Consider the following 21,860-nt stretch of genomic DNA (forward strand, 5'->3'; position numbering starts at 1 on the left):
TTGAAAATTATATAAACTCAATGTGTATAATTTGATGTTGAAATATCTCAACTTAAGTTATAATAAGATTTATAAATTTTAGAATCAAATTTCTATTAGTAAAGATGAACTTGATTTGATGTAATTTAATTTTATTATTAATTACATTTGTTTTTACTTATTTAATATGGTTTATTTATTGAGTCAAATATTATGAACTTTAAGAGCTACCTGGCTCATTGGAGCTTCCAATTCAAGTAGTTTTCGACCCGGATCAACCCATTTCTTCATCGGGTCCAAAGGATCCGAGAATAAAAGGGTTAACCGTTAAAAGGAGGTCCGACACATACCGGCCTGACCTACAGAGCAGCTCAGGGGTGATGCCGTTGTTGGTCCTAAAACCCTAATAAAACCCTGACTGGGCCGACTGTAAGTGTGCTTTCAATTCTTAAAAACGGAAAACCAGATGCTCCTCTAGTTCTCTTGTACGCAAGCCTAATCTCGTCCCGAAATCCTTACCCTAACCCTTAAAGTTTCTACTCTCTTTCTCTAAGCTAAAGAAGACGGAAGGAAGAGATGGGAATATTCGAACCGTTTAGAGCTATTGGATACATAACGAGCAACGTTCCTTTCTCTGTTCAGAGGTTGGGCACTGAGACCTTTGTCACCGTCAGCGTTGGTAAAGCTTGGCAGATTTACAACGTAAATTTTCCTTCCTCTCTATTCTGCACTCCCCACTTTTTTGTTACATGCTCGCAATTATGGTTTTTTCTTTCCCTTGTGTACTTACTCTGCATTTTTTTGGTTCACTTTGAATCGTTGAGGTGTGGTTTTAGTCTTTTAGGCTTACAATGCGCCAGAAATTATAGCAACTGAAGAAGGATTCCGATATGGCTGAACAGCCTGAACATGAAAAATCTGAAGTTCTGGTTTCACTTAAATAAACTTAAGAAAGCACCTTGACTTATATAAGATAATTTGATTTTAATGTAAGTTATTTAATTGCTGGATTGAATGTCTTGCTTTCTCCTTTTGCATCTATGGAAGTTTCTTTGCTCGCAGATGGGTGTTGTTGCGGTTGAACTATTGCTTTGTTCTGTCTATAATAGAAACATAATTGAGAGACTGAGAGATTTTGTGTGTGCGTGTGTGTGTGTGGGTGTGGATTAGTGAATAAACATAGGAAGCTAAGTAGTTGTTTAGTTTTGGATAGAAAATGATACTTAGTAAGACAAGAAGAGTAGACAACGAGGTGTATATTCCTAAGAGAAAATACAAGATACAAAATAGTCCAGATCAAAGGCAACCCCTTTGGTATTGGAGTGGAAAGGATTGGGAAAGGATGACTGGAATTTTTGTTACAGAGGAACCTTCAAGTGAATCGATTTATTGGCTTTTTTTTTCGCTGGCTGTTTGGTGGTTTGTTGACTGTGTCTCATCTTCATTTCCTGAGTTGGACCATTTCTCTTTGAAAGAGATTTGGGAGCTTTACCTATTGAGTGGTTCACTAGTTGAAAAACGGCAAGATTTTGAGACTAAGATGGGGCTTTAGAGGGAGAGGAGTGAGGACACTCCTTTTTCATTCCAGGTGGATGAAAGGGTCTTAAATGGAGTTGTTTTACTGAAGTGCTGCAAGTGATTGTGGATCCTAAGCAATTGAGGGTACTCTCAAGCCCACTCCACCTTCAAAGTGCACTAATTCTTTTAATGATTCGGTCCATCTGCAGAAGAAACAAGTTTCAAATGAGCAAAGTAATTTAAGGATTCTGGTCAATAATTAGAACATGAAGGCAAGTCAGTCCATACATTTGACCCATTCAACGGGATTTACCAGGATATCTACAGCTGGGGTAGACCTGAAGAGGCCTCATTGTGCAGTATTCTATTTGGCTCTAGAGGTGAGGAAATCCTCTCCGGTGAAGGATATTTGTGCCATAATGAAGGAATTCTCCAATGTGAGGGCTTTTGTCTAAGGATTGGGAGCCCAGCACAAGGCTGTTATGACAAGGGATTGGTTGGGACTTTATAGGTTATAAGAAATGAAGTACAGGACCAGAATGTCAAGGAGACTACTGTAGTTATAGGATGTTATATTGATGGCAAGCAGGTGCCTTTGCTAACAGGGGTACCTAATCATATTCAAAAGGAGAGTAATGCTTTGGAGAATTACAAGGAAGGTCTTGACGGGGAGGTGATGGTGATAGTGAGTTGATTGTTGGGGTTGATGGGATTGTTTTAAAGGCGATTTTTCTTTCTTTCTTTCTTCCTTTTTATTTATTTTTATGTATATATTTTACAATGGTGGGATTCAAAAAATGAATTGTGCGTTCCAGGGTTCTTGTAATGTTGGCAAGAAAATTTCTTTGGATGGATTAGTGAGGTTGATTGTTGTCAGGGTGATGGAATCAGGTTTTGATATGTGGAAACTTTTTTCAGAGATTCACTAGAGTTGTGCACTACAATAGTTCTAAAGAGAAATAATGAGAATAGTTTTTCTCCTGTGGAGGGCCTAATAAAGAAGAAGGGCAGTGTAGGAGGGAGGGCGAGTGAGGGTGGTCCATCATGTACATGAACAATAAATGGGATCTCAGATAAGGATAGTGACTTTGATAAGAGTTTGTGTGTGATGATCGCTTATTATTAGATGAACCTTTTGAGCAGTATAAGTGTAATTTCAACTAGTCAAATTTTATGATTTAAGAATGAGGTCTTTTTGTGTTAGAGACTCCTATGGAAGGTTTGGAAGGGCCTCCTACTTTTGAGTATGATAGTTTGAGCAGAGAAGTTGATATTGTTTAATGTGAACAGTAGATGCCTAGTTTTAAAAGGGTTGTTATATTGGCTACATTGTTTCTATGGAGTAGGAGGTTAGAAAAAAGAATGCTGGAGCTCATTTGGATAAAATGGGTTTGTTGATTTTCTGCTTCTTGTGGATAAGCTCAGTTGGATGGTGGTAAGAGAAAAATTGAAATAGGTTGAAGTGATCCAGCCAATTTGCAGAGCTTGTTTATTCATGATGGGAAGCGTCTGAGCGGACCTCTTTGAATTAGGGGGGCAAATGGTAAATTAAGTGATGGGTGCTGAACATTGAATTCCAATTTGATTCTGTGAACTAGTTCTAAATTTTAAAATGAATCTCTAAATTTGAATCCTAAATTATTTTGATTGGTATCTAATATCAAAATGTGTTGTTTCTTTGACTGTCTAAAGCAGAACTGTTTGGTAAAGTTAAGAGGTAATTGCATAAATCAAAGTCTTTAAATTAACTAGTAATACTTTTTGTTATATATATGTTTAATATTTGTAAATAAAAAATAATATAATTTATTGGTAGAGAAAATTAAAGCTCATTATTTCAATTTTAACTATTAAATTACCATTTTACAACTTTTTGAGTTTGTTTCAAGAGAAAAGTTAATTTCGTTAACAATGGGATAGCTGATATTAATTTGGGGCGGAGAGATCTTTGGAGCTGGCTTCTTTAGAGGAGTGTGTAGTGTGTACATTTGATTGACCTTTGTCATACTTGCGGGTTCCTTTGGGTGCTAATCTTAGGTTGATGTGTTTTCAGGCTTGTGGTAGAGAAAGTGGCTGAGCCTTTGGATGGGTTGAAGGGTGCCGTTTTGTTTTTGTTTTTGTTTTTATTTTTTATTTTTTTTCCCTTTTAGGTGGTCATTATTCTCATTCACTCTTGTCTTTCTAGTATTTTGTTTTATTTTTTTGTCTAGTTCTTAATTTCCTATTGGGGGGGGGGGGGGGATAGCTAGGTCTATGCATAGAATCATGAGATTCTTTTTTTGATTTGGGGTGGGGGAGAAGAGGGATCATTTGGTTAAGTGGGAGGTGGGCTTGTGTCAAGAAAGGAAGGGGTTGGGTCTTTGCAATTTGGTGCCTAAAAAAGTTGTCTTGATGAGTAAATGGCTATGGGGTTTTGTAGGTTGGCATAAAGTTATTAAAAGTAAATTTGATTTGCAAGAAAATGGATGGTATTAGTTGGTTTTAGATCTTCTTTTAAGAGTCCTTGGGGTTGTATACTAAACCTTATCCACATTTTATTTCTCACACCAAGTATGGGGTGGGACAATGGGCTTTGTATTCGGGTGAGAGATTTAGCTCCTTTGTGTCGTTTCCTCATTTATTTTGACTTCCCTCGTAACATAGTGCGTTTGTCTCTTCTTTCTTGTTTTCTATTGGTTCAACCTGTGCTTCCAGTGCACTGATTCTTTCAGCGTTGTTTGGTGCCGTGGTCACTTACCAAAGCTTCCCAAATCCAACAACAAAGGCAATCGAATTCACGTGGCAACTCAACCTTGGGCTCTCACCAAGTGTCACCGACTTGGCTCTGATACCAAGTGTGGAGAATTTTTTGTTTTTTTGTTTTTTTGGGATTTTCATTTTGCAGAGCTCTGAACGATAAAGAGGTGGTGGAACTTGCATCTTTGTTGACGTTTTTGGTGGGTTTTTATGTAACAGGGAGGATTTACGGAAGTGGTTGCTGGAGTCTTTAGGGGTTTTCTTACAATTCTTTCTTTGAGTTTTTAATATGGGACAATTTTTCATTTTTTTTTTTCGGTATCATAGTGTTTGGAAGGGAATGCCTGAGTTCCTTCTAAAATTAAAATTTTTATTTGGTTGGTTGCTTTTAATAGAGTTAACACTAACAATCAGTTGTGGAGTAGGTGGCCTTCTATAGGTTAATCCCTGGATGTGTGTTCTTTGTTTTGATGGTTCTGAATTTATGTCTTACATATTTTTGCACTGTTCTTTCTCCTGAAGGATTTGGAATAGACTCTTCGGCTTTATTGGGAAAAGTTGGGTTTATGTTGGGGTATGCTATTTTGTGGGGAGTTTGGTTGGAATGGAGCACTCTTATATTCAAGGGAAGAAGATTCTGTAGTATTTGGTTGGGGATTCTGATTCAATGTTGCTATTGGCAGTTTCAAGGGACCGTCTTTGAGATTGTTCAGCATGATTGGGTTGCTGTTTTGTACTAATCTTTTATTTTTCTGTTTTTGCTCTTTTGTCCTTGGGAAGAGGATTTCTTACTCTCCACTTCTGTACTTTCTTTCTCTATTATAAATGTTCTTTTTTGATAAAAAAAAATCGAACAGTTTGGCATTTCATCCTAAACCACACAAATCCAAATTCAAGTCACTAATTTAAAGCTTCCAATCACTAAAAAAAGGAGGTCCCTGGGCCATAAGGCTCCCCACTTCACGAGGGTAAGGGGAAGGTCGTCACAGTGTATGCAGCCTTACCCCAACTTTTATGTAGAGAGGTTGTTTTGGACTCGAACCCATGACTGATTCGGTCACAAAGGAGCAACCTTACCGTTGACCAACTGGTTTAGTTTAATTCCAACCACAGGCATGTGCTGCAACGAATCTGTTGCTTCTGGTTGTGAATCAAGCCGAACCCATGCATGCCATAAGGATTTGGCACTACTGATTTTAAAGATTGTAAACCCAAGAAGTTCTATTAGACTAATTAGAGTACCACTTTACCTAAAAGCGTAAGCTATTAGGTTGTGGGCCAACAATGTATATCAAATTTTAACACTCCCATGCACGTGCAGTTCAACAGCATGTGAAGAGATAAACACATGATAGATAATACCCATACCAAGAACAATAATTTTTTATTTAAATGTGGCAATGAGACTAGATCCCAGGGCCTCCTGGTAACCAGTTCTGATATCATGTTCAAGTATCACTTTACCTAAAAGCTTAAGTTATTAGATTGTGGGCCAACTATGTATATCAAATTTTAATAACTTCCATGAAATTTCAAAGAATCATCCAAAATTTATTGAAATCTCGAAAAAGCGATAATTTTTTTAACTTTAGAATGAACTTTCTTAGGAATTCAAATGTGAGATTTAAACGCAAGGTGGAATTTCTCTTTTAATTATCTCATATATATATATATATATTTTTTTTTTATTGAAACCAAAGTTTGCAAGAGCTTTTGAAATTATATGAAAGATTAAACTTAGATCTTGGCAAGAACATTTGTATTCGACTGATTTATTGTTATTTGTATAATAAATAATATTAAACTGATTTATGAATTTCATTTATTTTAGCTGTATATGTTTAATGAGAATATTATATTAAAGCTACTGCACTTCATATGCGACATACCTGTCATTGATGCTTTTAATTTATAATATATTAGTTCTAAAACTTCATTATTATGTCTATTTAAATTTCTGAAATTTCATAAAAGAATTGCATGCTTTAGTACTAATTTCCATCATTTTTAAAATTGAAATTGAAATTGAAATTTCCATAGAAATTTCTGTACTTTTAAGGCTACCAAATTTTAGTTAAAATTGAAATTTAATTTAAGACCTTGCCCATGCCATCACGAATCTACTGATGCTAGAAGTTAATGCACACTTTCTACACCATGTGTAGTTTTTTGAGAACATAAATGAATCTATTAATGGAAAAAATAATTACAATGGACGGAGGATAAGAAATCCTCTCAATAAAAACAGAGGACAGACTAAAAAACACAAATACATTAAATAACCTGCCTTCCAATCTCTTCAGATATTAGACAGTGTCAGACCCTCAAAAGTCCCAAAAGAATGTGCCCAAGAAGAAGCACAAAAAATAACTTTCTCCAAAGCAAAGATGGAGAGGTTTTCTTTTCTCTGAAAATTCTAGCATTCATTTCAAGCCTGAGCACCCAGAGCACTGTAAAACTGCACAGATCCAAAAACTCCTATCAGCTTTATCCTTCCCAAAACCCCAAAACCTTACTTCCAAAAAATCAAAAATAGATTCTTGAGCTGCCCAATCCTCCCCAAAAAATGAAAACATATTGTATCACATGTATCTTGCAACCTTACACTGAAAGAATAAATGGCTAGAAGTCTCATTTGACCCACTGCACAGCATGCAAATACGTTAACACCAAAAATACATTAACAAAAAATTGTCCCTCCACAAAAGCATAACATATGAAAACTCTACCTCTCCATTAGGTAAACCACCCTTCTTCCCCCCCTAATTTGGTCATCATGTCTTTAGGTCGCTCAATGTTATCCATAGAGATTGAAATCATCTGAGAATGCTCACTGAACCCTTCTACCTCTAGGCTTACTTCTTTAGTTTCTGCCTTAGTTTTGCTCTCACTGTCTTCCTCACTTTTCTCTTCAATGTTCTCTTAGGACTGGGTATAAGCATTTATTTTCTTGTCCTCTGGTATAGACCCACCACCTTTTTGGATAAGGCTTGGCCTGCTACCTTCTTTTCCTTTAATTACCTATTTAGTGGCTGTAAGAAGTCCGCTGGTTGCATGCCCAAATTTCCCTCTCCCAGACCCATTATTAAATTTGGAAGCACTATTAAAATTTGGGCTGGATAGGGAAGTTGAAAAACCTTTCTTGAAATCACAGGATCCCCCATCGTTCTTTCCTGAATCGATTTTCCCCTCGTCGACACGTTGATGACTACTTCTGCAAATGTGTGCTTCCCTGATTGGCTCGAGCCCCAGCTCTGCTCCATTGTCAATCTTTCATGTCTTATCATGTTTAAGGAACCACATTTTGAACATCCGAAGGCAATAATCTTGTTATGATCACAAGAAAGCTGCATAAGTGCTTCAAAAAGATTTCTCCAGCCTTCACTGTTCTTACTCTCAAGAACGCATAAAATGCTATGTTCTTGCGCTCACCTTCTTTATATGAAGAAATCTCCCTTTATCGCTGACTCGCAATTTAATCGAGGCCTAAGTTCCTTCACCTTTTAAATATAAGCCTCCTGGATTAAGTTTGTCTACTCTTCGCTTTCCTTCACATTTTACCCCAATATCTTCATGATCCAGATAAATTCCTTTTTCTTTAGAATAATATACGAAAACTTCCTCCCTGAAATCTCTAAAATTTGGAAAACTGAGGGCTTATGATGATTAGCGTAGAAGGTTTTGTGTTCAATCCGCATTGATGAATGACCTCCCCATCTAAACAGCTTCTTACATGACTAGCTATTGATCCTCCCCATTATTCAAAAAATAAAAACTCTAATGAAAATACTCGTTCACCACTCCTAAGAATCATAATCGCAGATGAGAGTTCTTTGAAGGCCGAAATAGGATACACCGATCGCCTTTGAAAGCCAAGGATGATTTGCCGAAGGGGTGCTCTGCTTGTATGTTCATGTGCTGCAACTCTGCTGGGATGTTTTGCTTGTATGCTTGCATGCGATGTCTGTATTGAGATCAATTTCTGGGAGAAAGATTCCCTCGACAAAGGAAGATTGTCAAGGAAGATTCGTCTTCCTTAAATGGTTGGTTGACTAGGTTAAGAATCGATTGATCACTCTTTGTTGCTGGTGGAGTTGTGCGAACCCTAAAGCCAAGGATGACTTGGTGCAGGAGTCACAAGGTTCTATACGAGGGAATGACAGGTCGAACTGGAGGATATAGGGTTCAAATACTAAGGAGGTGTTGGGTCTTTGATTTGGTTTCAGGCCAGAAAATATGGGAGAAAGATGTTCGTAGGTGTTCGCCATTCTTGCTGTTGTGATGGAGGGCAGTGTCGGGGAGAAAATATAATACCTAGTTATGTTTTTAGTTTGTATTGAATATAAGCTGTTGCATAGCAGCTGTTATAGAATCCAGTTGCTACTTTGTAATTGCTATCACGTCTGCTCTTATAAAACTTGATTTGGTATCACACCTGCTGCTTTTTATTTTATTTCCTGTATCTTTCATATAGTTCTACAATTTTCATAAACCTGCTAAGGCTGATCAAGAAACCAAGATTTACGGCTCATTTGGTTCGGTAGTTTAGTCATTCTTGGAATAAGCTAAAATATAGTTTAAAATTTGAAAATCGAGGGAATAACTATTCCTCACATATTCCTAATTATTTCATTCAAGATGTAATATCACAGTAATAGACATCCCTATGATGAAATTTTGGAATAGTTATTCCTTATCTACTCCTCACTATAGGCTTATAGAAAGTTTCACATTGTTATTTGCTTTATAGTAACAGCATAATTTCTTCTAAAAGTAATTGTTACTAACCTATTAAAACTAATCTATTCTTGGGAGTAGGCATTCCACGAACCAAACATAACCTTATAATTTGTTAAACAATAGTCAAACTATATAATTTTTTTTTGGATAGAAGAAGAAGAAAAATTGTGTGCCTGTGTATTAAAAGTTTATACTGATAAGGTTATGACTTGTTTTAAAACTGATAAAATTGATCACCTTTGGTAGAAAAATGTTGACTGTATTAAATGAGTCGAAACACATTAAGAAAGGACTTCAGAGTTAAAACCCCAAAATCCGTCTATGTGGGCAGGGCTGTGAATGCGTAAAAGAATTTTATGACAGCTACAGCTACTTCTAGCTGTGCTAGATTTGCCACGGGACACCCACACCTGCTATAGCATTTGTAACTGTTGCCACTATTTAACCATGCTTGTTAATGATCCTTGTTTGACATAATATTCTTATTTAGGTTTGTAATATTTCACCATTCTCAGAAAATTGTTTCAGATGCTGTATTTGATGACTGATTTATCAACAATGTGTTGCATTTGATGACATGCTACAGATGATCAGTGTTGGATGAATTTGACCAGTAACCTGGGTTTGTGATGATCATCATAAGGGTCATTACCTTCTGTTGTTTCACACTTTTACTTGCTTGTACACACACAAATGCATACAAATACATACAAATATATACATACACACACACATGCACACACACACATATATATATATTGCGCAATGGCAGAGTTGTTGCCATGTGACTTGGAGGTCACAGATTTGAGGCATGGAAACAGGCTGCTGCTCATACATACATACATACATACATACATATATATATATATATACACATACATACATACATACATAAATACATACATGCATAAATACATACATACAGATACATACATACATACATACATACATATATATATACATATACATACATACATACATATACATACATACATACATACATACATATACATACATACATACATATATATATACATACATACATGCATATATATATATATATATACATACATACATATATATATATATGTATATATACATATACATATATATACGTGCACGTGCGTGTATTGTATTTCATTAGTTGGTAAGATTTCAACCTTGGATCTCCCTTACCTCAGCCCAAGCCTTTACAATCTGAGCCAGGTCTTTGGGGCCACTTGCTCCTGATATTGCCTTAGTGTCTTTAGAACTACAATTTTTTTTTTCTGCAGCAAATTATAATGCATGTTTCTGAAAGTTTATGTGGATGAGTAGAAATAACTTTTTTTATGTGTTGTATTTTGACTATTGTGTGATATCTTTTGGAAACTATAGCTTTTGTTCAAAAGCAACCTGAAAAACATCTTACTGTTTTTCTTTCCTTCTAATTTATATGCAGTGCGCGAAGATCAACTTGGTGCTTGTTGGTAAGAATTTACATATTATACATCTGTATCGTTTAGCCATATTATTTTCTTTCTTTTTGTTATTTTGAGTACAAGGAAAAATGTAAGCATTATGTCTCGATGGTTCTACTAGGCCAAATCCTTGCAACTCTAGGATCTTCAAGGCTAACTAATGAGACGCTTCAACCATAATAAAAAATTTGTCTTTAAGATTAGTTCGTAGAAGGATGATATTTTCACTGTTTTGGGCAGTCACTTGTGCATCCATATTTTTTATGGATAAGCTATTCATGGATAAATCATTTATATCATCAAACGTATATCATTTTAAATCTTTGAAAGCACAAGCATCAGCGAGAATGCATGACCTCTTTTAATTTAAATATTAGTAAGATACAGACATATAATGAGAGTAGATAAGCACTAAAAACAAATTAGACTACTAGAATCAAGTATATTGTGTACTGTTCTTCTAAAATTTATTCTCTCAGCTTTTTTGCATGTCTTGATCCCACCACCAACTTTCTTGACAGCTTGAGTGCCTTCTTTTGGGTTCACCTAAAATCTCTTTTGTTATCTTCATGATATAGTTCACCATCTGCCATCCTGTTCCACAAAGTTATCGCATCTACCTTATCACCTATCATCCAATCACTCTCTTTGATCATTTTATCTTTGAATTTTACTACATTTTCTCCCTTCAAGCTCCATCACCAAGTACTCTTGCATTGATTTATGTTGCTTTTTCTCTTCATTTTTTAGTATATATGTTTAAGACTAAGACGATTCCCCTTCCCTGTTAATAAGAAATCAATTTGGCTTTTGTTGACTATTATTGAAAGTTATTAAATGTTCTCATCTTTTTTCTAAAGCAGGTATTCAATATAACAAAATCATAAGGCTTGGAAAAATCTAAAATCGCATCAAGGCTGCATTTTTTTATCTCCATATCCTTGGCCTTCATGTATTCTTTCATAACCTATATTGTCCTTTCCAATGTGTCCATTCAAATTAGCTCCTATGAATGTTCTTTCAGACCATGGTATCCTTTGTATAATACTATCCATATCTTCCCAAAATTGTTTTTTTAGGATTTCTGCTAAGCCTAGTTGGGGAGCATGTGCACAAACGACACTTGTTATCTCTAGGCCTAGAGTTATCTTGATTTTTATGATCATGTATAAATATATAGTGTACATATAATATAAAATAAATTTATAAAATGTATATGTTATATGCTTATATAATATAAAAATAACAAAATTAGAAAGCTTGATTAGGCTCGAACTTGAATTGAGTAGTACTATAGAGCTTGAACTCAAGTCATCATAATACTTGTGTAGCTTAAACTTGGCTCGAACTCGAGTAAAATCGAGCTGAGTCAAGTCAAGTTAGGGAATGAGTGGAGTCTGAGTAGCTCACAAGTAGGTTTGATTCACTTACACCCCCGTGGATATGTGTCCAAAATTAGGCATATTGTTTTTATTTTTGGATACAGATGGATATTCAGACACACCCAGACATGCTCGTGACATGTTTTAACTTTAAACGATGCATTAGTTGCTCCTTTGACCACTTGATATAAAAAAAAAAAAAACCAGAGGTAGACGAACAAGAGATGAGTAGCAAAGCTTCATCAACTGACCTACTAGGGCACTCGCGACCATATCTTGGCATACTCCCAGTCTTATTGAACCTCTCCTTACAACCTTGTAGCCTTCGTTAGACATCTCACAGCTTCATCAACGATCTTAGCCTTCATTGGAGGTTGAAGCCTCTTGTCTGCCAGTCTGTTGAAGGGTTGAAGACTCGAGGCCTCATCTTTCTCGAAGGCTAGGCTCTTTCTTTGTTAAAAAATGAGTCCTTCTCTCCTCCTTTCCTCCCTCTTATGTGTCTCCCTACCTCTTTTTTACTAGTTGGCAAGAAAACCTCTCCCCCTCGTTCCCCTTGTTATTTTTAGGGCAGAGTGGAGAGAAAGGAATAGAAGAGCCTTTGAAGGAGCTATTTCTCCTATTCAAGTTGCTAGCATTCTAAGGTAGTTGGGAGCAAGGTATTAAATTTCGATTTCGACTCAAATTTCGAAGCTCCAAAAGTACGGAAATTTCGACGAAAAATTTCGATTTCGATTTTAAAAAATAATGGAAATAAGTAGTAAGCATGGAATTATTTTATAAAGCTTTAGAAATGATTAATAGACATAACAATTTAAGTTTTAGGACTAATACATTACAAGTAAATACATCTATGCTGTCTATGAGGTGGAAAAGTTGTAATATAATATGTGCATCAAACATATTTGTAAGATAATGTCCATTAAACATATTTAGTGATTAGTTAATACAAATGAAATTCATAAACCATTTAAATATTATTTATTATACAAATAATGATAATTTAGACATGAATGGTTAAATAAAATGTTGTTGTAAATTTACTTTTTCATAAATTTCAAAAGCACTTGTAATAATATTTTGTTTCGATATAAATAAATAAAATTAATTAAGAGAGAAATTTCACTTAACTCCAAAATTTCTCATTTGCATTTCGGGGAAATTTCATTGCATAGTTCAAATTTCGACAAGTTTTGCTAAAATTTAGAGATTTCGATAAATTTCGGATGATTTGTTGAAATTTCGAAGGATATTATACAAGACAGAAATCGACTGCCATTTCGATTTCGAGGGTGACGGAAACTGGAAATTTCAACGGAAATTTCGATAATTTTGTGGAAATTTAAGACCATGGTTGGGAGGGACCCCTTTGTAACCCTTGATTTTCTTGATGCTTTTTAGGAAAGGATTTTTCTTTCTTGTTGTTTCTTTTGTACTTGGGTGGCATCCCTTTGATGCTTTTTTTTAATAAAATTTTCTCTTTGCTGATAAAAATATGATTGAATTATTGAAGTGTCCCAAGCACAAAATTGATGTTTTATTGTCCGAGTAATGCCCATTACCTCAATATTTTTCATTTAAAAAGAAAAACATGCCTAATTATATATTTTATATTAATTAATGTCTCTTGGACGTGTTGTATCCTTGTTTTTACAAAATTGCCGTATCGCTATGTCAATATTGTGTCATGTTCGTATCTTGTGCCGGTATTAATGCTTCCTAGGTTGATTTCATTTCCTAATGACAGCTAAGATCTTTAACCTCCAACCCTCCTTGAAGAATGCCCAATCAGCTTGGTGACTAGTAGTTATAAGCTGCTAACAATGGTTCTTTTGAAAAGGATTAGAGGTGTCAGGGGACACGGTGTCTTTAGCGCGATCTGCTTTTGTTGAAGACAGCAGATTTTAGATGTTGTTTGATAGCAAATGATGTGATTGAGGATGTGAAAAGGAGGGAAAAAACGTAGTGACTTTTAAACTGGATTTTGAAAAAGCTAGGGTTTTCTAATGAATGTGCTCAAGAGAAAAGGTTTTGGAAGTCTTTGGTGTAAGTGGATAGGAGGGTGCCTCATTATGCTAATATGTCTGTGACTGTTAATCGCCAGCCTAGGGATTGGTTCAACATCTTGAGGGGGTTTAGGCAAGGGGATCCATTGTCTCCTTTCTCGTTCACTTTGGTCGTGGATGTCATGAGCAGGTTGGTTTCCTATGCTTGGGATCTGGGAATTATTAGCGGTCTATCTATAGGTAGAGATGAAGTGGAGGTGTCTCATTTTCAGTTCATGGACAATACCATCTTTTTTCATAAGAATGATGCAACGAAATTTTGTAAGATTCTTGTGTTGCTTAGAATTTTTGAGAGAATTTTGGGCTTAAAAATCAACTTGTTTAAGAGTAGCTTGGCAGGCATCAATCTGTGTGGTATAGATTTTTAGAATCTTATTCTTTAGCAGGTTGTGAATCTCTTTCTTGGCCGTTTTCATATCTTGATCTTCCTGTTAGGGGAAATCCTCTGTTTGATGCTTTTTGGGATCCAGTGATTGAGAGAGTGGGCAATAGATTGAAAGGTTGGAAGAAGGCTTGTCTCTCATTGGGAGGTAAAATTATGCTTATTAGTGCTTCCTTTATTTCCTCTCTCTTTTTAAATGACCTCCTAGGGTGGCTAGGAAGTTGGAAAAGATAATTAGGGATTTTTGATGGTCTGGTAGAAGGAAGAATAAAAGGGATCATTTGGTTAGTTGGTTGTTAGGAAGCCTAAGTCTGAAGGTGGCTTGGCTTGTGCCTTGGTAATGTGGTTTCTAAAATCATTTCTTTAATTGGGAAATGGTTATGGAGGTTTCCTTTAAAACCTAATTCCTTATGGCATAAAGTAACAAATCGTAAATATTGTTTGCATGAAAATGGATCGGATTCAAAAGGAAGTGGCAATGTTACTCGTGCAAGTCCTTGAAAGTTTGTTTCACAGTTAGCTTGTCTTTTCTTTCCTTTTACTGATTCCAAAGTGGGGAATGGGGTCAAAATTTGCTTCTGGGAGGATACTTGGGTTGGTGAGTATTTATTGGTGCTGTTGGTGCCGCGCTTGTTTAAACGTCCCTTTGTTCATGAGGCACGAATTTTAGCTTTTTATTTCAATGAAGGGGGGCTCTTTTTCTTGGGATTTTCATTTTTAAGGAGTCTCAATGAGAGAGGGGTTGCTGAGTTGACTCATTTACTGAGTGTGTTGGATTCTTTCTTGCCAAATTTGTGGGAGGATACAAGGCTTTGGATCGGGGATACTTTGGGGTCCTTTTCTCCGAAGTCTTCTTCTCAAATATTACTAGACCCACAAATCATAGCCCTTTCTTGTTAAATAAAGTTGTGTGGAAAGCAAAGGTTCCATTTAAAGTCCAGGCTTTCATTTGGACTCTCATACTCAACAAGATTAATATGAATGATGTGTTACAGAGTAGGAGACGCTACAAAGCTCTTAGTCCAAATATCTGTAGTTCAAATGAGCATTCTAGCCATCTATTTGTTCATTGTAAGGTGGTGAGATACATATGGAATAATGTGTTTTCGTGTTTTGGAGAAGAATGGGTGGCTCCGGAATCTATCTTTGATTTTTCAATGGTAAAGTCTTGGGGTTTTGGAAAGAATAAAACAGGGAGGAATTTTTGGGTCTGTGCGGTTTTTTCAGTGCTGTGGATGGTGTGGAATGAAAGGAATGCCATAATTTTCAGGGATAAGAAGATCCCTTCTTTTTTACTATTGGAGAAAGTCATTTTTTGCGCCTTTTTTTAGGCACATTCTTTTGGGATTTTTAAGGGTTTATCGTTGTCTGATGTTCAAAGAGATTGGAAGGCAGCTTTAATGTAATTGTGCTTCTTTGTTAGGGCTTGTTTGATATCGTTTCTATTTTCAATTTTTTGTTTTCGTTTTTGTATGGTGAAAAAACAAATTATGAAAACATGTTTGTTTATGCTGTCGATTTTCTGTTTTTGTTGACGGTTTTTTCATTTGATTGCAAAAAAAATTGAAAACCAGAGTTTATCGTTTCCACTTGTTTTGGCAACTTATTGCCAGAATATTTTAGTATCCATAATTAACTTCTTTGGATTAAATCATTCATTTTATCCATACTTTTTAATTAAAATAAAATGATAATATGAATTTAAAATATAATTAAAATACAAAATGTTCATAAAATTTGGAAAAAAAAATTCAAAAAAGTATCAATTATTTACAAAATATTTTTACTATATTTCAATTGTCATGTACAATAAGATTGTTCTTGTAAAGTGAATTTAAAGATGTAATAATTAATTAAAATAGTTGTAATCATTTTTATATTTATTACAATATTTTTAATTTAGAGTACTTTGTAGTTTTATTATTTTAATCATATCCTGTAATTATTATTGGAATTAAGGAAAAAAATGAGCATTTGTTCAATCAAAAGTTTAATTTATGTTAGTTTTAGAAATATTAACCAAACAGGTTGCTAGTCTTTGGTTTTTAGTTTTTGTTTTGGTTTTTTGTTTCGTTTTTGTTTTGTGTTTTCATAATTTTTGACAGTGAGACTAAACAGTTCCTTAGTTTTCAGTTTTTCCTGTGGGATATTTTTTTTTTTCTTATCCTCCATTCTTTGTAATTATTCTTTTCATTAATAGATCCTTTTTCGCTATTAAAAAAATAGAATATCCCAATTCATTATTCAAAGCATTCTCCCACATTATCCTGAAGAAACCTTCTTTGAATACTTTCAAACATCCTAGCTACTGAGTATTGACAAAAATGGAATGGAGAGACATAAAATTACCCTGGTATGTTGGTTTAGTTGCTCTTGATAAGGGTAAGTCTTAGAAAAAAATTTTGCTCCTCCAACCTGCTAGCTTCTTCTCAAATTTCTCAATAGTGGGAATCCTTTCTCCTTAAATTTCACTCCAAGTGCCTGCCCCATTTACGTCAAAGGAAGATTTCCCACCTTACATCCTAAATCTCTGCCAAGAACTGTCATCCACCCCTCTGCGTAGTTAGAATCAACTCATTTTTTTGTTTAAATTCACTCTAAGGCCTAAGATTGCCCTAAACATATGAGAATGCACCCAAATTGAGGATTTGTTTTTCCTCCGCATGTCATTAGCTAACAATAAAGGTTTTAACGACTGGTTGGTTTGCACTTAGAATGAGACTTTAGGTTGCCTAATTATCCTATTTTGAATAGGGGATCAACACCAAAATAGTTCCAATGGGCCTCTGTGAAGAGGGAGCTGCTGCTAGGGCTGCAAATGAACCAAGCTGCTAGCTCAACTCAGTAAGAGCTCATTCGAGCTTGTTTATTATCTTAATGAGTGATTCCCAAGTCTTATTTTTAGGCTCGTTTACTAAATGAGCCGAGCCTGAGCAAAGACGGGCTCGGCTCGTTTTGACTCGTGAATAGCTCGACTAGGCTTGGTAATGGGCTGAGTGATTCCCAAGTCTTATTTTTAGGCTCGTTTACTAAATGAGCCGAGCCTGAGCGAAGACGGGCTCGGCTTGTTTTGACTCATGAATAGCTCGACTAGGCTTGGTAATGGGCTTGATTTCAGTTTTGAGCTCATTAATTTTTTTAGTTATTGTTTGTTAATTTTTTTATTATTAATTTATCCATTGCATCATTCCAAATCGACAATAATTTATCTACATTATATTAATAAATTTTAGTACTTTTTTTATCTATAATTTACCATTTATATTTAATTTTTACATTATTAATTTTTCAACTTTCAGTAGAACTATGCAAGTGAGCGGAGCAGAGAAGAATTGTGGTGGTGCCGTGGGGAGGGGGGTTCAGATTTTGTAGAGATGGGAGGGCTCTCCTCCCTTAATAAATTTCAATGTGGGACATTTGGACAAGTTGCTCAAGGCAGGTTGCAGCTTGCAAGTGCTCTTCCATTCCTTGTCCTACATCGGAAAGCCTATGAAATTTTCAGCCTCTCTTTTGCTTATAAATGCAGTCTTCTCCCCTTCATTCCCCTATCCCTTGGCTGAGCTTGCACTTGCACATGGTCCTGGCCCACACGGAGGAGTGCTGATTTCTGAATAAAATATTTTGGAATTTGGGGTAAAAGCAAGACGATCCCGAGTCGAGTTTGAGTCGAAAGTATTGGATCCGAGCCAAGCCTGAGCCTAATTTTTAAAGTTTGTATTGACCCGAGCCCGAGCCCAAACCCAAACCAACTTCTTCTTAGCTGAGCCCGAACATGTTGAGGCTTGGCTTTGCTTGGCTTGTTTGCAGCCCTTGCTGCTGCGTTCAACAAACACACCCCAGGAAAATTGCATGCTTATGATGCTATTCAATAAAATTCAACTAAAAAATTAATCTTAAGTAAATTATCACCAAAACGCGCAAAAATGAACTAGTGATAGGTTTGCACTTGGGACAAAACCCAAGTTGTCTACTTTCCCAATGTTGAATAAGGGATCTCAAACCCAAAGCAGTTCACACCCAATAAAATGACTTACCAATCCAAACTAACAATCACTTGCTCAGTCATGCATGTAATTAATTAACTTTCCTTATTGAGCTACTAATTAAGCTATTTGCCCAACATTTGTCTTAATTCTACACTCAAATAAATCTTGAACATCAAAATAAATTCCAATCATGCTTCTTGCCTCCTCCCCATTGTGCAATAAGAATTGAATCCCCATACACATTCACATAATGGAATACCAATTCCTTAAAACCTTGGAGAAACTCCTTCTTCCTTTTGTTTGAGCTTTGCTAGGCTTTCTTTTATTTGTTTCACCCCTTTAATGTTAGCATGGTAAGCGTGAGGGTTTGGAATGAAGAAACGAGACCTTGCAGGGTCTTATAGGTAAACATGGACTCTAGGCTTAAGTTTTTGCATTGGTTATCAAGCTAACAATCTAAGGGTCTATATTAGTTTTAAGCTCTTAAGTTCTCTTAAAATACATACGACTTGAAAGTAAGATTAGAATTTATAGGAACCGCCCTACTTTGAAAAAATGCTCACAATGTTTGGGCATAAAAGCCGACCCCACCTAGTGGGACTAAGGCTTGGTTTTGTTGTTGTTGTTGTGTAATGTTTGGACATAAAAGAGAAGAATGTGCAGTGTGACAAGGAAGTGCACCAAGGTTCACCAAGGGTCTGGGTATTTTGTGAGTTAGCTCAAATACTTTTTATAGATAAACAAAAGAATTTTATTAATTAAAGATGGAAAAAAATTGTACAAGATGAAGAATGAGGCATTCTGTGGAGACAAAAAATGAAAACACAAAGAAGTAATAAAGAAATCCTGAATAGCTAATGAAGAATAGCTAGTCAGTCCCTTCGCAAGTTAGTCAAATATATTCCTCTTAGCAACTATTCTCTAGAACCCAAAATGATGCTCAGAATGCCATTCTGCACCATATATTATCACAGGAAATTGTAAAATTCTTGAAAATTCTAGCATTGTGCTTTGATTAAATACACCAAAATCGCGACAAATTCAGCAGTTTTCCAAAGCTCATTCCTCTTCTTCCTTTACCAACACTCCTAAAAGAAAATAACATATTTCCTCCAAAGATGAAGAGAAATCCACTGCTCTCCAAAAATATCAAACCTGTTTCAAATTATCTCACAAAAGGAACAATGAATGAGAGGCAGTTTGCACACGTAAGGAGACGGAGATTTATTCAGCCTTCCCCTCTGAAGGAGATCATTAGTATTAATTATTTCAATGAAAGCTTGCTTTAGAGGGAATCATTGATTTTGAAATAAAGGATGTAACTGGAAAGGAGCAATGTTTGGAACTTGTGGTAGGTAAATCAGATTCACACAATTTATTCTGGGGAAGTCTTTTTTTCATTCAAAAATTCATCCAATTTTATTCTAATATAATCCCTGGATACTCATTAGATTACATTATATCTAAAAGGATATAAATGATTTGCCAAAGTGCTTGCACAGGGGTGCCAGGGTGGTTGGGCTTTGATTCATGCCAATATGTGTTAGCTTTAAATTAATGGATTGTAACAAATATGGGCTTGAAAAATATGTGCCAAAATGGTATGTGTTAAATTTGCAAATATGTGGTGGCTGTCTAATAGTTTTATGAGATTCTGATTTGCCAGCTTAAATTGTTTGGGCTCATTCAATTATCACGTAGAATATGAATGCCCCCTTAACTGTAAAAAATTGAACAATGCCTTTGCATTTTGTGTAGTGTTTTCTTAAATATAGGTCACCTTGCATTGTGATTCTTTCATGATAATATAAAAGTTGAAAAATTGTCATTTTAAGAAAACTTATAATTATTCCTTACTTCCTAATGTGCGTGTGTGTTTTTTTTGATGAGAGAAAATATTGTAGAGAATCTCCTATAATTTAATGGCCTCATTCTCGATGATGTATTTTCATTTGAAAGGCTGTCAAAACACAATGTTGCTAACTTGCTAGAACATTCATATGCATACTTAAGCATCATTTGGGTTCTGAGCTTTTATTTATTGTTTTTTTTTTTGGAGATCTATCTACTTTTTCAAATTTTTGAATATGGATATGATTTTTTTAATGGAGGTCATCAATTACCAAAGAAGATTCGAGCTCTTGCCTCTTATCGTGAATACACATTTGCTGCATATGGGAATGACATTGCAGTTTTTAAGCGTGCTCATCAGGTTTGTTACTGAAGGCTTGTTATAGAGCTCATATAATATCTTTTTGTTTTTCCTTGCTTCCACTGTCTTGTACCAATATGGGCAAAGGTTCTATTTCATTCTTCAAATTTTGAAAAATAAAGGTTATGGAGCGTGCATAGCTGTTTTATTTACTGCTTTTTAAGGATAATTTACCACTATTTAGTTTGACTTGAATGATAGAACTGTTTGCTGTGGTTCGCACATGCTCTAATGAGCTTCAACATAGAATATGTGTTAAATTAATTATGCCTCCCAATTTGCTACATAACCTTATCCGAGAGTAATCTTTGGGAGTTGGCATCTCTAATGCATTTGTGCAATTTTGTGCCTAATGGTCATGCTTTTGTTCTATGTCTATTGAAAATGTGCTGTAACATGCCACTAGAATAGGATGATTTTTTTTTATTTTAAACTGAGTTTCATGGGGGGCAATTTGCAAACATGGAGGCCTACAAAGTTTGCTTTCTTTTCTTGGGGAGCAGCCTCGGATAAAATTTTCAATTTAAGACAATCTTCAAAAGAGGGGACACAAGTTCTGCTGACGAGGTATTTTCTGTAAAGATGAGGCTCAAACTGTTAGCTGTTGTCTTCTCTGTTGTAAGTGGACTAGGGTCCTGTATGACATGGCTTTCTCTATGTGGGTCTTTTGTGGGTGGTGGCTGTCTCAATTTCTGGGGAGCTGTTAGCTTGGTTGGAGAGGAGGAAAATTGTTAACTTAATCCCTCTCACAATCTTTTGGGTTGTGTGGAGAGAAGGACAAAGTAGTGCTCAATGGAGATTAAGCATCTCTCCTGAGAATTGAAGATAGATGGTTGAAGAATTTACACTTATGGCATGTTGGGATGTGTGATGTTCATTTGCATTCTGTTTTAGATTTAATTGATCTTTTGACTTGTAAATGATTTTTGGGGTTGCCACCCTCTAATGATACTTTTTGCTATTTTACTCCAACTTCTTGCAGAAAAATTGCTTAAGTGGTTAACATGGATATATATATATATATATATATATATATATATATATATATTGTATTGCTGTTTCGACATTTTATGATAAAATATTTGAGACGTTCAAAATGCTCTTTCCAAAAAATACAGCTTAAGTTTTCATCATATTGCAATTTTGTCCATGGTTTTGGAGATAATGTGGCCTGCTTTCTTTCTTCTTGCATGGCAACAATTGAGTCTTTGTGCTTTGTGCTTATTGCTCACCCTTTATTTTATGATTGACCGAGCTTGTAATTATCCAAGGCGAATAATACTAGATCATGCTCTCTAATTATTCATTGATTGGGTTTTTAAAGAAAATTCAGAGTGTTTATTTAGGTCCTGACACGAGTGTTAGCATTCAAAGAGGTACTTTCATTGCTGTTTGTCATAGC

General features: G+C 35.4%; 1 protein-coding gene across 1 annotated transcript in view; it reads left to right on the top strand.

The window, feature by feature from the left end:
- Positions 1-320: 320 nt before the first annotated feature.
- The window catches only part of LOC131166355 (uncharacterized), a 64,661-nt gene continuing 43,121 nt past the window's right edge, over positions 321-21,860 (top strand). Inside the window, exons 1-3 of the mRNA XM_058124825.1 lie at positions 321-681; positions 10,415-10,442; positions 20,358-20,458. Of these exons, the coding sequence (XP_057980808.1) occupies positions 556-681; positions 10,415-10,442; positions 20,358-20,458 (255 nt within the window). The 5' untranslated portion in view covers positions 321-555. The remainder of the gene's footprint in view (positions 682-10,414; positions 10,443-20,357; positions 20,459-21,860) is intronic.

The sequence above is a fragment of the Malania oleifera genome, chromosome 10 (genome assembly GCF_029873635.1).
Source record: "Malania oleifera isolate guangnan ecotype guangnan chromosome 10, ASM2987363v1, whole genome shotgun sequence".
Classification (NCBI taxonomy): Eukaryota; Viridiplantae; Streptophyta; class Magnoliopsida; order Santalales; family Ximeniaceae; genus Malania; species Malania oleifera.